This window comes from Panthera leo, chromosome D1 (genome assembly GCF_018350215.1).
Source record: "Panthera leo isolate Ple1 chromosome D1, P.leo_Ple1_pat1.1, whole genome shotgun sequence".
NCBI lineage: Eukaryota > Metazoa > Chordata > Mammalia > Carnivora > Felidae > Panthera > Panthera leo.
Window position 1 is genome coordinate 84,594,365 of NC_056688.1, and position 16,303 is coordinate 84,610,667.

At 36.9% G+C, this 16,303-nt stretch overlaps 1 protein-coding gene across 1 annotated transcript; it reads left to right on the top strand.

Moving 5' to 3' along the window:
- Nucleotides 1–485: 485 nt before the first annotated feature.
- On the top strand, nucleotides 486–16,003 carry LOC122200474 (ADP ribosylation factor like GTPase 14 effector protein). Its single transcript, XM_042906093.1, has 4 exons — nucleotides 486–567; nucleotides 10,140–10,639; nucleotides 12,258–12,385; nucleotides 13,451–16,003. Exons 2-4 carry the CDS (start codon nucleotides 10,217–10,219, stop codon nucleotides 13,677–13,679), a joined length of 780 nt encoding a protein of 259 aa, XP_042762027.1. The 5' UTR covers nucleotides 486–567; nucleotides 10,140–10,216; the 3' UTR covers nucleotides 13,680–16,003.
- Nucleotides 16,004–16,303: the final 300 nt, after the last annotated feature.

The window sequence follows — 16,303 nt, forward strand, 5'->3', positions numbered from 1 at the left end:
CTCCAAGTAATAAACATAGCTATTTCTATTGTTTGTAATTTAAAAAGATGCATTTTGCAATATATTTCGTTTTAACAAAAATCACACAAAACGTGAGACTATAAATAAAGGGTCTGTTCGTGACGTTCTTGTAACTCATTCACTTCTCCAGGGATTAGGAGGAATGGGGTGCAAAAATTTGGCCTCACACACAGGCATAGGAATTTGCGAATACAATCCAAGTCAGCCGAACCTGTATCTCCCAAGAAATAGCCCCAGGGAGCTCCCAATTCCCTAACCTCACAAAACAAACGCAAAACCGAGAGGACTCCTGAAGCAACCATTGCCTCACCTTGCATATTCCGCCAATTAACACCGCCCAGCCCATTCCGCGCAGGAGGCGGGCCAGGCTCGGATCCGCTCTAGGCTTCTATCGGGCGTCGCTTTATGGTAGCGCTGAGCCTCTCTAGCCCTTGCCAGCCGTCCTCTCAGTGGTAGGACGGGGAAGAGAGGAAGAGCTGGCCGCCAAGTCGGCTCTACGTGAAAGCGGGTGCAGCCCAACCTCGGCCGGGGAGAGCTCGAGCTAAGGTGGAAGGGGCCCGGGGGAGGCTCTGGGAAGGGCGGGAGTGAGGAGACGGGTCCTTGGGTGGGAGGGGGGCCCGGGCCGGTTCACGGAAGTCCCTAAGGAGAGGTGGGAGAGGAGGCCCCGACACATGAAAGGGATTTCAGCTTCCGGCTTGGGCCTCCTGCAGCCGGCTATGCTGCTGTGGCTCCGACTCCCCCAGTTCTTCTGCGGCCCCTTGTGTCAGGGCCCAGCATAGTTTCCGGCGCTTCTGTCTCCTCCGCGGGTTGTCGCCCCTTTTCGGGAGACCTGGAGCCCTCAAAGCTATGATTTAGGCTTATACTATGTACATGAGGGATATTATGGCCCTGAATCTCGTCCACATCCTGTATCGCTGCCTGTTCGTTTTCATTTTTTAATGAGCATCCTCCCAGCCCTAGCTGATTGAGGCTGGAGGCCGATCAGTATTCATTTTTCCATCCCAGTAGCATGAACATAGGAAGTGTTCATTGGATGTATTTGGTAGCTTGACACATGATATGGCTGTCACCTAGGGGCGTTATGCATGTGACCATCATGCTGTTGGAGTGGGAATAATTGCAGCATCCTGGGGACCTAGTCACCCTGATTTGGAGAGATCCATCCTTCTTGATGTGACATGTGACAGTTTCTGAACATGGAACATGTATTCAAAAGACGTTAAGTGATTACTTAGTGCCAGTATTATGCTAAAGAAGCTACAACTGTAAACAGGAACTGGTTCATTCCTTGTCCTCACAGAGCTTAATATATTATTGAAAAACTAACAACATCAAAAAAAAAAAAAAAAACAAAACCCTGTGATGAGTGCTATGAAAAGGGAAGTCCCTGATGTTCCTCTTTTGCCCTTGGGTGATGCAGAAAATAAAACCATAATGCTCCTGCCTTCCAACAGCTGAGAATAGAGAAAAAGTTTTCTTGCACCATGAGATTGCTCTGCAGACACAGAGGAAGAAGGACCTATAATAATAGTACTTGGGTAAGGCACACCAGATAGGTTTAGACACTGGTACTGCCCTGAAGGATAAGTTAGCATTGCCTGGCACAGAAAGGGCCATTGGCTTTCCAAGCAAGAGTCATAAAGTGTAAAAGAACTTTGCAGGCAGTGTCGTTTGGCCTGGAGTATGTGGCATTTGAACAAGTAATTCCATGCTAGAGAGTCCAGACTCTTATCCTCTAGGAAGAGATGAAAGTATTTTCAACAGAATGATTCAGAGTTCAGTTTCACAATCACCTACTCAACAACTGGAGTGTTAAGTATTTTTTGACAATTTGGGCCACATCCAGAATCAGGTAGAACCAAGAGCTTTATTTACTCTTCTTGGTCTAGAAGCAGTCTCTCCATTGCTGAAATCCCACTTCAGTTTTCTTTGGCCTTTAAGGGCTAGAAGACTAGAGACAAATTGCGAATGGGGTTTAGAAGCCTGAAGGTTTGCTAAATTGTTCCAAAAATGATCTGAAACTATACTAGACAAAGCAATAAGAAAATCTGAGGGGAATATGTTAGATAAACCTAGAATAAATCATTAGGACCTAATTAAGAGAGATTCTTCATATAAAAGTAAAATTAATTTTTGTGGGGTTTTTTTGGTTTTATTCATTCAGCAAGAACTTGAATGTTATAACAGGCTCTGTGCTAGGCTTGGTAACTGGAGCTCTAAGCCTCAGTTTCTTCACCTGTAAATGGGGATGATAGTATTTATCTCACTGTTGTAAAGATTAACAAGATGATGTTTGTGCTTGGTGCTATACCTCACACTTAGTAACTACAGGCACCAAATATTTTAAGTGATACTTTGACTATATTTTGGTTTTAACTTCTCTTTATCTTTTTTTTTATTGGGGCTGAGTCTTAAGACTCAGGAAAGCTTGCTGGAGTCATTTCCTTGTATGAGCTCACTCAGCTGTGTTTAACCTGCCTATTGTAGAGTTTTGTAATGGATAGCAAGTGATAATGCTTAAAAGCTTATTCCATAGAATCTAAATATATATATATGTATAAATTTTAAATAAATCTTTTTTAAAAATCAACTCATAGATAAACAGAATAGATTGGTTGTTGCCAGAGGTAGGGGGTCAGCAAAATGGGAGAAGGGGGTCAAAAGGTACAAACTTCCAGGTATAAAATAAATAAATAAGTAATGGGGATGTGATGTACGGCATGGTGACTATAGTTAACAACACTGTATTGCATATTGGAAAGTTGCTTAGGAAGTAAATCTTAAAAGTTCTTACAAGAAAAAAAGCGTAAGTGTGTGGTGATAGATGTTAACTAGACTTACTGTGGTGATCTTTCACAATATGTGCAAAATATCAGATCTTTACCTTGTACACCTGAAACCAATAATGTTATATGTAAATTATACCTCAATTTAAGAAAAAAAACCTTGTTTCTTGAGCTTGCAGTGTTCAAATCATATGATAATACAAGGAGAAAATAATTTTGTTTACTACCTAAGGTAGTAGAAGGGGTCTAATCTGTTCTACACTTATTTCATTGTTTCTTGACTCTTCTAGTATTGCTGTAAGAATATTAAATGTTAATTTTAGAATCACAAAACATACTATATTTAGGCACTGAATAAAGTGTTGGCAACCCTAAAGCAACAGAAAGTCCAAAATGCAAAAAGTTTTTGGGGATTTTTCAAATAAAAAAAAATCCAGAGTTAGTAAGGAGAGACTTTATTTGAAAGGTATGACAATAGGGGAAAAGGAACTATTGCAGTAGAGAGAATTCTTCGACCAAAAGATCTACCAGCATCTCCAGGGAGGAGTAAACTGATGCTACAACAGATCTCATTGATCCAAAGTTCAGGGACCTGGGGGAAGAAGAGAAACTTAAAATATGACTAACAAACATTTTTGTTCTGAATGGTCAGTTTTAACATGCAGTTAAGATTCACAAATTTGTAAATGAGGCAAAGATTGGGAGTTTGGACGACCTTTGTCCTAGTCTCAGGTAGACAAGGGGGTATCCTCAGAGTCTTATAGAAGCCATAAAGAGAGTAGTGGGAGGATTTCCTTAACCATGACTCTTGAAGAACCAGAAACACAGGCCTCAGGTAAAATTCAACTTCTCAAAAGGCTATTTGAAATGGAAAATGAGTGTACAAATAAAATTCATCCAAACCTCTCTACAGGAAGGCCTTAGGAGACCCATTGATCCTTCAGGAATTAACTGTTAGTATTTGTAAATCCTACATCACAAAGTACATTTTAAAAGTATTTGAAGACCTGTATCTCATTTGTATCAGAGTGAAATCTTACCAAAAGGTAGGGGAAAAGAACTGAATTAATCAGGCCTAAATGAACACATTTAAGGTTTTTTGTTTGTTTTTGGTTTTCATCTTATCCGATTAAAAACAGGACTTTATGGGGCACCTAGGTGGCTCAGTCAGTTAAGCATCAGACTCTTGATTTCGGCTCAGGTCATGATCTCACCGTTCATGGGTTTGAGCCCCGCACTGGGCTCTGCACTAATGGTGAGGAGCCTACTTGGAATTCTGTCTCTCCCTCTCTCTGCCCCTCCCCCAGTTGTGTTCTCTCTCTCTCTCTCAAAATAAAGTTTAAAAAAATTAAAGTGAAAAATAAAAGCAAGACTTTTTTTTTCCTTTCAAGAGGCATAGTAGATTTACTGTTTAAAATGATTGGAGGTAATTAATCTCTCACTACGTTTAAAAGAATTTTCCACCAAAAAAGGGGGTGGAAGTAAAATCATGACTGTTACACAGATATAAAATTATAAACACATGATTTTTGTTTACCTTATTAATGAGGGAACTATGTTGTAACCAATTCCAATGACAAAAGAACAGACATATTTATTCATCAGGACTATTGAAATGAGCAAATGGAGGCAAACGGTCTTCCACAGTGGGCCAAGCAGTCCATTGAGCCACCATTAGACAGAATTTACAAGACTATAGACAAGAATTGGATTTGCATTGCTATCCATTATCCATTATCTACAGTTGTCAGTTGAAAAATAGCTGAAAGGCAGTGGAAGACACAGAATGTGAAAACCCTGATCTCTGTGCTTTCAATAATGCACATATTTCTCATATATATATCGGTTTTATCAAATTTATGACTCCACTCCCCTCATAGTCTTCCCTAAATGTTAGACTTCCTGAAAGATAAGTTCATGTTTGGGTGTGTATCTTCCTTTTTTTTTTTTTTTAATATGCTTTATAAATATGGAAGATGCTTGGTTAATATTCTCTTAATTGAATTACCTGAAGCAGTGGATCTGGATCTCAAAGTAGTATGCTTACATGTCACCTGGGGGTCTTTTGTTGTTTTGTTTTGTTTGTTTGTTTTAGTATAGATTCTGATTCAGTAGGTCTAGGGTCCTTACTGAGATTCCTCTTTTCTAATACGTTCCCAGCTGATGCCAGTACGGTTCGTAGACAGTAAATAGTAGTGCATTCCTGACTATGTTAATTAAGGAAGGTGTTCGATTAATCGTTACTGGAGAACATTACATCATGCTGTAGGTAAAGGGAGCAACATGGAGCTACTGGACTGTCACTGGAAGAAAAGAATAAATATGATTTGTGGGCCACATTGCCAGAACATAGACCAAAACGAGCAAAAGAAACAGTTGCTGGGAAATAGATGCAAAGAGCTGTACAGCAGAACTTTAGCTTAGGGAGGAAAGACAGAAATAAAGACATCAGATACTACAACAGGGGAGGAGCAGCTAGAGGCTGTAATTTTTAGAAGACAGGCAATAACCACTTAAGGTCACGGCCGAAATTTTGTGCTCCTTGAGTTAGCCTGACTTTTCTTTAGCAATACATGAAAAAACTGCCTAATTGTAGATCAGGAAGGTAACTTATGTAAGACTTCAAGCAGTAAAACTTTACTGACACAGGTGTATACACTTTTACCTTGACAGTTTTAATTTTTTTTTTTAATGTTTATTTTTTTGAGAGAGAGAGAGACAGCATGAGCAGGGGAGGGGCAGAGAGAGAGGGAGACACAGAATCCAAAGCAGCCTCCAGACTCTGAGCTGTCAGCACAGAGCCCAACGTGGGGCTCAAACTCATGAACCATGAGATCATGACCTGAGCCAAAGTTGGACACCTAACCAACTGAGTCACCCAGGTGCCCCTACCATGACAGTTTTAAATGAGTGTACAGTTGTGCCATTGAGTTTTAATCAGTGTGTAAAATTTATTTTTTTACCGTGACTTGCAGTTTATCTTCTATCTGATAGGACGTTTTAATTTTAAACTGAGCATGTCCTATAATTTGTTCATGGGAAGTTCAGCTTTCTTTTAGCAACAAGTGAGAAGTGGTGCATAATGTGAAGCTGGTACCAAAGAAACATTTCTACTTTCAGGAATATACAAAAAATGAGGTTGCCAAATTTAACAAATAAAAATACAGCATGCCCAGTTAAATTTGAATTTCAGACAAACAACAAATTACTTTTTAGCAATATTTGGGATATACTTAAAATACATGTACATTATCTAGAATTCATGTTTAATTGGCCAGTCTAATAGTAAATCTACCCTAACAGTGACACCAGAGGGATAGCTGCTTAGAAAATGGTATTGCACAGCAGTGTAATTCCTGCAAGTGTTCCTCCAAAAATTATAGTACTCAAAAGTGTGCCAAAAGCTCAAAATAGTTGGGAGCACCTGTTTACCAGTAGAGGATGTTTTCAAGGACTGAGAGGGTCATGGCTACATTGAATTAAAAACACATTTAAGTCTATGCTTTCCAACTAAGAGTTCAGGTTCATAGTAGTTTAAGATTAATAAAAGAATTTATGGTATTGTGGAATTTCCAAGCAAATACTTAGAAAAAGGTGGGGCTGCCTGGGTCACTCGGTGGGTTAAGCATCCTACTTTGTTTGGCTCAGATCATGGTCTCATGGTTGGTGAGTTTGAGCCCCATGTCAGGCTCTGCGCTGGCAGCATGGAGCCTGCTTCAGATTTATTTCCTCTCTCTCTCTCTCTCTCTCTCTCTCTCTCTCTCTCTCTCCTCCCTCCTCCTGCCCTGCTTGTGCATGCTCTCTCTCTCTCTCAAAATGAATAATAAACATTAAAAAGTGGTTTAATATGAGTTAATCATATTTCCAAGTTTCCGAGAGAGATCATTTAGAAATAAGTACGCTGGCACAACTGGCAGTCTTGCTAATAAACTCTAGTGAACCATGTCGTAATTTAGACAAGATAAAAGGAAAGTAAAGGAACAGATGCCCCAGTAGCCAAGGAAAAGAATTTCCTAGTGGGTAAAAATGTATTACTTCTGTAGACAGAATTTCCAAAATGAATTTTCTAAGTCACAGGATGCTTTTCCTGTTAAATACGGTTAGGGTGATGCAAGTGTTTGAATGCTAAGAAATAATTTTATGTTCGAAAAATCACAGATTAGTGGCTACAGATTGGGTATAGTACCTACAAATATAAAGAATCGAGCATTAATAAAACATTAAACAATAGCAGTTTCCATAATGTATGGGTCAAGTTTTTTTCTTTGTGTTGACTGTTAAGAAAGTTCAGAGCCAGATTTGTGTCCCATATCTCTTAAAGTACAGTACAGCATAGTTTGTAGTTTTATAATCATATCTCTGGCTTCCTCTTTTCCACTCCTTAATTTATTTTAATCCACATTTCTGTTAAAAGAAATCTGCTTGTATAATACAAGCCATTTTTTCTGATATAATAGGTACCATTACTTGGAAGTTAAATTTTAAAAGTTGGTTAAAATAGAATAAAAAATATATAAACATGCTCCACCTTAACTAGCTTTTAAAAACATCATAAATTAAAATGTTCAGTGACATTTTGAACTTTAAATTGTATTCTATTTTTTAACTTTTTAAATTTAGTATTTTAACTGAAAACAGATGCAGAGTCACCATTTTTTGTTAACATGAGACCAGAGTCATCTGTGTATATGGTGTTTTCTTTGCATATGGTTTCTTTGTATATGGTTTTTCTCTACAGAAAACATGGCAAAGTAAGCTTTCTAACGATTTTTTTTTTTTTTGAGCAAAATTTATAAAAGCACTGGCAAAACTGCAGGATCCTAGATTTTTCAGCACTCTGCCACCATCCAGATTTCAGTGATTCACATATATATTTTTTAATGTTTTTACTTTTTTTAATATTATTTATTTTTGAGAGAGAAAAAGAGTGCACAAGCTGGAGAGGGGCAGAGAGAGAGAGGGAGAGAGAGGATCCGAAGCAGTCTCCACTGTCAGCACAGACCCCAGTGCAGGACTCCAACTCACCAACTTTGAGATCATGACCCAGGCTGAAGTCAGATGCCCCATTGACTAAGCCACCCAGGCGCCCCTCACATATATTTTTCCTAGTGACTTGTATTTGTTGAATTTTTTCTTAAGAATTCAACTAAGGTTTTGTATTTGCTTTGAAAAATATTTATGAAATTTTCAAATAGTACAGAAAATGAAGCATGTGTGTACATGCCACCAAGTTTTATATTCCATAAATATCTTTAAAAAGGTTCCTTCCTCCTTAGAAGTATGTATACCACAAATTTGTATTTCTCTTTTTTTTTTTTTTTTCATTCTTTATACTTAGAGAAAGCCCGCACATTTGGACGTGTGCCCAGGGGAAGGGCAGAGAGAGAGGAGGAGGGAGAATCCCAAGCAGGCTCTGCCCTATCAGCACAGAGCCCAATGTGGGGCTCCATCTCATGAACTTTGGATCAAGACCTTAGCTGAAATCAAGAGTCGCAGGTTGTTTAACCCACTGAGCCACCTAAGTGCCCCAAATTTGGCATTTCTTAATCTGATACATATATTTTATCATGATTCATATTTTTATTCATAAACCATGTACACTCTTGTGTGTGTTTAAAATTTTAAATAAATGGTATGTGTCCTTTTACAACTTTTTCACCTAAGATTGTCCTTGAGATTTATCTATGTTGATTCATAGAATTCCTGTAGGTTAGTCATCTTACCTGACCTGTAGGAGTCCCTGTTGAGTAACTCACGGTGTCTCATTCTTAAAATTAGGTTCTTTCCAACTTTTTACTGTCAAAGACAATAAATGCTCAAAGTCCTTGTATATGTAATGTACAAAGTCCTTGTGCTCATGTGGGACATAGATTTTTCTGGCATTGACATCTAGAGGTGAAAGTGCAAGGTCCTGGGATGTGAACTTCTTTAATTTTGCCAGAAATTGCCAAAAATGCTCTAAAGCCATTGCAGTTTACATTTCTACCAGTGTATAAGGAGCATGTAAGAGTTGGCCACAATTTAACCAGCACCAGGTTATCAGATTTTAAAATTTTGACATGCAAATGTTTGAGAAATGGTATTTAATTTGCTTTTTTTTTTTTTTTTTTTTTTTGACAGCAGTGAAGGGTGTACATCTTTGCATGCATTTCTTGGCTATTTTGTTCTCTTCCTCTGTGAATTGCCTATCTGTATTTTTTTAGTTTTCTAATGGGTTCCTTGTCATTTTCTAATTGATTTATAGAAGTCAGGATATGTTGTTGTTTTTTGTATATTTGGGATAATAATCCTAACCTTGAAAGCATACCTTTCAAGTGTGGCTGTTTTTCCTCCTTTAGAGTTATAAGGAAATGTTTAATTTTGATGTATAATCAGATATATCCATCTTTTCCTTTGGTATGTGCTTTCTTGTTTGAGAAATTCTTCTCCCAATGTCACAAAGTCTTCTATGCTTGCTTGCTTGCTTGCTTTAAATGTTTACTTATTTATTTTTGAGAGAGACAGGGAACGTGAGGGGGGGAGGGGAGGGGAAAGACAGAGGGAGAGGGAGAGTCCCAAGATTGTGAAAGCATTACCTGAGCCAAAACCAAGAGCTGGACACTTAACCCACTGAGCCATCCGGGCACCCTGTCTATGTTTTCTTTTAAACATTTGTATAGTTTTTCTTTTCTTGTTTGATTATTTAACCCATCAGGAATTGATTTTTGATTGTGAGAAAGAGATCTTAGTCTATTTCCATGTGGTTATCTGGTTATCCCTAATCTTTTAATATTTTCCCCATTAAGGTGTAATACCCTATAACACTGATTATATAAAATCATGTGTCATATGTCACACCAAACCCTTATCTTTTCATGGATCTATTTGTCTATACTATACTGCTACCACAGATTTAATTATAATAGCTTTATAGCAAATAAATATGTTACTTTCTTTTCCTTCAAGACTATCTTGACTGTCTTGGATTTTTACTCTTCCAAATAAACCAAATGCTAAATTCCAAGGTGGAATGAGTGGAATACCTACTGGGATTTTTATTGGAATAGTATTGAATTTATAGATAAATTCCTGGAGAATTTATATACTTTGGTCAGAGTTCCCATGATTAATTTCTACATTCATTTAGGATAACTTTTTTGTCTGTTTCATAATTTTCTCCATAAAAGTCCTGCATATCTGATGTTTATTGTAGGCTTTTGGTAAATGCCATTCTATTCCTCACTTATGAAGAGTTTCTTTCTTTTAAATAGGTGTTAATTTCAGCAAATGCTTTTTCAGTTTCCCAGATAAAAAGTTTGCAGCACAAATCTGACTCTTCATTTTTTTCTCTAGGGCAATCAGCACATGACCTACTTGAGAGAGATCTGTAGACAAAATCTAACAAGGGAAATTTGCTAGAATCAAGAGTGATGGATCCATGTTCAGTTGGAGTCCAACTCCGTACCACGAATGAGTGCCATAAAACCTACTATACTCGTCACACGGGTTTCAAGACTTTGCAAGAACTGTCATCAAATGATATGCTTTTACTTCAACTTAGAACTGGAATGACACTTTCTGGGAACAATACCATTTGCTTCCATCATGCGAAAATTTACATTGACAGATTTGAGGATTTGCAGAAGTCATGTTGTGACCCATTTAACATACACAAAAAACTAGCCAAAAAAAATTTGCATGTAATTGACTTAGATGATGCCACTTTTCTGAGTGCAAAATTTGGAAGACAGCTTGTACCTGGGTGGAAGCTTTGTCCAAAATGTACACAGATAATCAATGGAAGCGTGGATGTTGATTCTGAAGATCGGCAGAGAAGAAAACCTGATTCAGATGTATGTATGGCAGCCATTTTTGTCTCCTGTGTTACTTCTACAATGTGGGGTTTTGTTGAACTATAAAGAAATCATTTATATTATTATGATACTAATTGTAAATTAAAGTTGGGGAGGTGAAAGTAAATGATTTTCTAAATATTCCCATGTACCTAGACTGGATGATAAACCGGGCTTGAGAAAGAAATAACATACTATGCCCAAGACTCAAGCTGTAACTCCTAGGGCTAAGATGTCAGGAGTGGCTTTTAGAACATTCTGGTAAAGCCAGGATCTAGTTATTATCTTAGCTTCTTTTCTAATACCAAAGTAACTCAATGGGACATGCCAGCCAGTGAGGATCTGTATAGCACAATGAATTCCCCTTGAAAATTACTGCTTTAAAACGAACACCAGAAAAATCACTTCCAATAATTGTTTCTTCAACCTTTCTTTCTTCTTTGGTGTTAATACTATTCTTTGGATATCTTTTGCTTTTAGCTCTGAATTCTTACTTGATATGATCAAGCTAATTTTAGTGCTCCCTATGGTCAAAAAGCATACATTTTTACATTGTAAATACTAAATATTTATAACTCTCCCTTATTCACATACCTACATTCAGATTATTTAACTACATCAGAAAAAAAACCCCGAGATTTCATAAAGCTATCTTTGGGTGTAGAACAAAGACAAGTATATCAAAGGAGCACTTCTCAAAATTTCTATTTATAACCAATTTATAATTCTTGCTGCTGGGATGTTTTTCTCAATTTCCCCCTTTTCATTATATTAATAAACCAAATTAAAAGATAATTAAAATTTTAAATTATATGTAGTACTTCCCTTTTGTTCTCCCCTCAAAGGCATATCTCCAGGACCCAGTGTTACCTTGCAGTTCATACTAGGTACTTGCACCTGTCACTATAGATGTCTTCTCCATTCCATTTATTTGTTGCTCTGTGTAATATATCACATAAACTGCTTTTTCCCCAGATAACAAACTTAAATCCTTAACCATGAAAATTTTGTTTTACCAATGCTTTTTAAAAAGATGATAATACTGTTTCAGGACTTGAAACCATTATTATCTCTCTGCTTTTAACTATGTATACAATAATAGAATCTTTTCTTAAGGACTCAAGATCATATTAGGAGCCTCAGTTTTTGTTTTTCTTTTTTGTTACGTTTTTAAAGTAATCTCTACACCCAGTGTGGGCTTGAACCCACAACCCGAAATCAATAGTTGCTCGCTCCACCAACCAAGCCAGCCAGGTGCCAAGGAAACTCAGTTTTATCCCATTGGGTCGTACAGCAGGGTTTTTTTTTTGCCTTTTCTCCCATATTGACAGAAGCCATAGCAGTTTTCAGCAGGCCTATCACCCCTTCTAATAGGCCAGAGACTAAAATTAGGTAATGGAAATATTACAAATAAGTTAACCAAAGTTAAACTTTGAATATTGTCTAAGGCTGTGTAAATTTCATTGCACTTGGGTTCTAAAACCTTTTTCTTCTTTTTTGTGAATTCCAGACTGTCCTTCAGGTTAAGGAATAATCAGGATTAACATTAAGTTAAATATTAATGTATTCATGGTCTGTTGTCAAGATTTGAGTTGATAATTTGTTTACCTTTATTCAGGGAAGAACTGCTAAAGCTTTGAGGTCATTGCAATTTGCAAACCCAGGAAAACAAACTGAATTTGCTCCAGAAACTGGTAAAAGAGAAAAAAGAAGGCTCACAAAAAATGCAACCGCTGGTTCTGACAGGTAGGCTGTGTGTTCCCTGAAGACCTTTGTTAGCTTGCTACGGCTCTCTGTTATTGTTTCACATCTTTCTCTGGAGTTTTGAATTTTTTGGGTAGATATTTTAAACTGGATAATCTGCAATTAGTAGGAATCTCCAAGGGCTGCATATAAAATGAAGGCGTCCCTTTCAGCTCTAAAAATTTATTTCTAAGGAAGTGTCAATGAAGTGAACAGGTTAACATTTTTGGCATGAGAACTAAAATTCAAACATATTTAAAACAGTTTTTTGAAAAGTATTGGTATTATGTAATTGGTATATCACCCTTCTATGGGTGGCAGCTAAAAAGTAAATCTTATGAAAATTCAAGGTTGCTTTTTATTTTTTACATGTCTAAAATAGAAACAGTTATGGTATAGTCAACAGAACGAATGACAAAAGTAAATTGTTTAGAATATGACTTTTTAAACTGAACATTTCTAACACAGGTTGACAAAGAAATGTTAGTGTAATCATTCAGAATTATTTTCTACATATGCCATTTATTCCATCTGTTAAGATTTTCCAATGAGTCATTTAAGTGTTTTTAGGCCAGATTTGCTCGAGTCCGTTAAAGAACAAACAGATTAATTGCAGTATAAAAACCAATAGGGTAATAGAGATTGGTAACCAACAAAATGTACCATTATTAAGCAGCCATTCTTTGTTGTTGTTGTTGTTGTTGTTGTTGTTGTTGTTGTTGTTAAGGGAAGGGGAAAATATTTTTCACAGAAATAATATTTTTTTGGAAATAGTTCTGGTCCATTCCTTTACTGAGTTGACTTTTAAATGGACTTCTAGAGGCATTTTCAGGCTCTTTGGATTTGTCTCAACGCTTTAGAACGAGGTCTCTTCTCACACACAGTTCATTACTAGTAATTATAGAGTAGGCTTGAGTCTGGTAAGTTATGTACCAGTTTTGCAGGACCTCATCCCTAATTCAAAATATTTTACTTGCTTCCATTTTTTTTTTTTTTTTTACCTTTTTTTCATTTATTCAAAAATAATGTCTTTGTGAAGTGTCATTCATCTTGTGTTTTCTTTTACAGACAAGTGATACCAGCAAAGAGTAAGGTCTATGATAGCCAGGGCCTGCTGATTTTCAGTGGAATGGACCTCTGTGACTGCCTCGATGAAGACTGTTTAGGATGTTTCTATGCTTGTCCTGCCTGTGGTTCCACCAAATGCGGAGCTGAATGCCGCTGTGACCGCAAGTGGCTATATGAGCAAATCGAAATCGAAGGAGGGGAAATCATTCATAACAAACATGCTGGATAATTTGTGGTATCAAATTATGGGAAAAGATCCCATCTCTATTTCTAAAACTCTGTCACTCTCAGATGCATTCTAAAGTTGACTGCCAAATGATGACAATTTGAAAACCACCTCATGCACTCATTATGCATTAGTTTTGCAGTTAGGGTGCTTTAAGATTTATTATTTGATGTCAGTTTATATGGGCTTTTACTCAGCAGTCAGCTTTAAGCCTGCCCAGGCCAATGTCAACAAGTAGGTAAAGGCAGTCCTCCATTAGCACAGTTCACATTTCAGTTCCATGGTATATACCATGGGTAGTCACGTGAAGTACAAACTTCCCTGCTGGCTCTTTGTCCCTAAGTCATTATGTAACAGATGTGCCTCCTCATTAGTGACCAGTCCATCCGTGACCTTTACTCAGACCCCTCTAGTGGCTGGTTACCGCATATCTGTCATTCAGTCCACTCCTAGACAGCAAAGCATGTGGTTGTGCTGTCTCCTTGTCACCCATGTGACATTTTCCAAAAGTGGATCATCAAAATAACTGGCCACCAAAGATAAAAGAGCAGTGAAGAAATGAAAAATGATCATGCTAGATGTGAGATATGCACTGAACGTAGATGGAGTTGTAGAAGAAATCACTTATGGGAAGGTTGATGCTGCTGTTTCTTTAGAGCCTCAGTATGCAGCTAGAGGAAGCTCGCGGGGGGTTGCTGGGGGGAGCAATGTAAATAGGGAAATAGGCTGTGATGAAAAGCTTGAATATATCCCAGAGGAAGTGATAGTAAAAAACTTCACATTAAAGGAAATTACAGTGATTTTACAACATTGAAAGCACAAATGAGAAAATGGTAGAAGCAGATCCAAACTTAAGTATCTGCAATGGTATAGCCTACTTTGTATCTTAAGTTAGCAAAAAAGCAGGCACTGTTCAAACTGCTCTTGATTAGTTTTTTGCAACGGAATAATGCTTTAATTCTCAGTGTTTCCAATGTTTTTCAATAACAGTGTACTAAAATACCTTTTTTTTTTACAGTGTTTTCATTTTCCTTTACATTTCTAACAAGAGTTTTTAATATTTTGATGGGTTTTTGGAGGTCACAGAACATTTTCCCCATTGATTATTAAGGTTGCTACGAATGGTCATTTTTATGGTCCAGCACTACTGTGCAAGCCAAGGACTGTAGCCGAGAACAGTGCCTACTTCAGGAAAAATTAATTTCAATAAAACTAGGTGGTTGAGTGTTAAAACTATTTTGGAAATAATCTACATATCTAAGTGCTAAAATTCTTGTCACTACTTACCCTTAAAAAAAAGTTTTAGCATTGTAAACCTTTCATTGTTTAGCCATACATTCTTGGTGAAAATTTGTTCCTGGTGGCAAAGATCTTATTATGTATAAAGCATGGATATTCATACAATACAGAAACAGGGATACATGGTGTCTATGTTATTAAAGTTTTATAAGGTGGTGATTAGGATCAAAAGGGCTAAAAAAAAAAAGGCTTTAAGGCAGTAGTAATGAAAAGGAAAAAAAGTGGACAAACAGTGGTAGAGACAATATAAATTAAATTGGAAATTGCTTGAATCTTGATGTACTGGTTCTGTATGGAATTCGTATGGGTGCTCTTTGGAGAATGAGAGTGGGTGATAACTTCTCTGCTCCTTTTTCAAGCAGCTCCCTGTCTGTCTAAAATATTTTATCAGCTAGGGCATTGCCACTAAACTAGGTTTTTGCTTTGTTTTCCCTAAGTTGTAGTACTTTAGTTTAACCAGATAAGCTTTTAGTAGTTTCAGATACATTTTAAGTCATTTAAGTGAAATTTATGCAGCCAATTTGATTGGATTGACCAGTGGAGGTTTATTTTTATTTCTGTATACTTTGGTATCTGTTTAACAGGTTTTACTTTGATGGAATGCCATTTTGAACCATGGTATTGTCATTAAGTTATAATTGTCCACTGACCTACTTATCAGAAGTATAATCGGTATCAAGTCTTTAATTCAGATTTCAACAGAGCACTGGCAAAAAGAATATTTTGGCTTTATATACTTAAATTAGATGCTAGTTTTTTGGGTGTTTTTCTGAATTAAGGAAATATTTTGTTATAGAGGATACAGAGACTTCTAATTTTATCTGAACTTCTGGGTTCATTAGACCTTAGTTGCATTGCTACCAATGTTTTGGTTTTTTGTTTGTTGGTTTTTTTTGTTGTGTTTTGGTTTGGGTTTTTTTTGGTTCTAAGTAAGTATGATTTACTATATTGCTTAAGCTTTTCAGGGGCGCCTGGGTGGCTCAGTCGGTTAAGCATCAGACTTCAGCTCAGGTCATTTGTGGGTTCCAGCCCCACCTGGAGCCTGCTTCAGATTCTGTCTCCTTTTCCCTCTGCTCCTCCCCTACTTGTGCTCTGTCTGTCTCTCAAAAAATAAACAAACATTAATAAATAAATAAATCTTAGATTTTTTTTTTTTGTTTAAAACAGGAATATATTTTCAACAGAATAAATGACTTTAAAATTCAAACTGTTTATATTTCAACAGTCCTTAGACTATTTCTGTGTTATTTTTCAAAGATGGTAATATTTAACTTGTTTCAGGGATAAGTTTCTATTATAATTTTGCTTATATTTGTTCATTATGCCTA

Coding starts and splice junctions, on each gene's coding strand:
- LOC122200474 (XM_042906093.1), top strand. CDS start 10,217: ATGGATCCATGTTCAGTTGGAGTCCAACTCCGTACCACGAATGAGTGC. Junction 10,640..12,257: donor GAAGAAAACCTGATTCAGAT/GTATGTATGGCA, acceptor ACCTTTATTCAG/GGAAGAACTGCTAAAGCTTT. Junction 12,386..13,450: donor GCAACCGCTGGTTCTGACAG/GTAGGCTGTGTG, acceptor TTTCTTTTACAG/ACAAGTGATACCAGCAAAGA.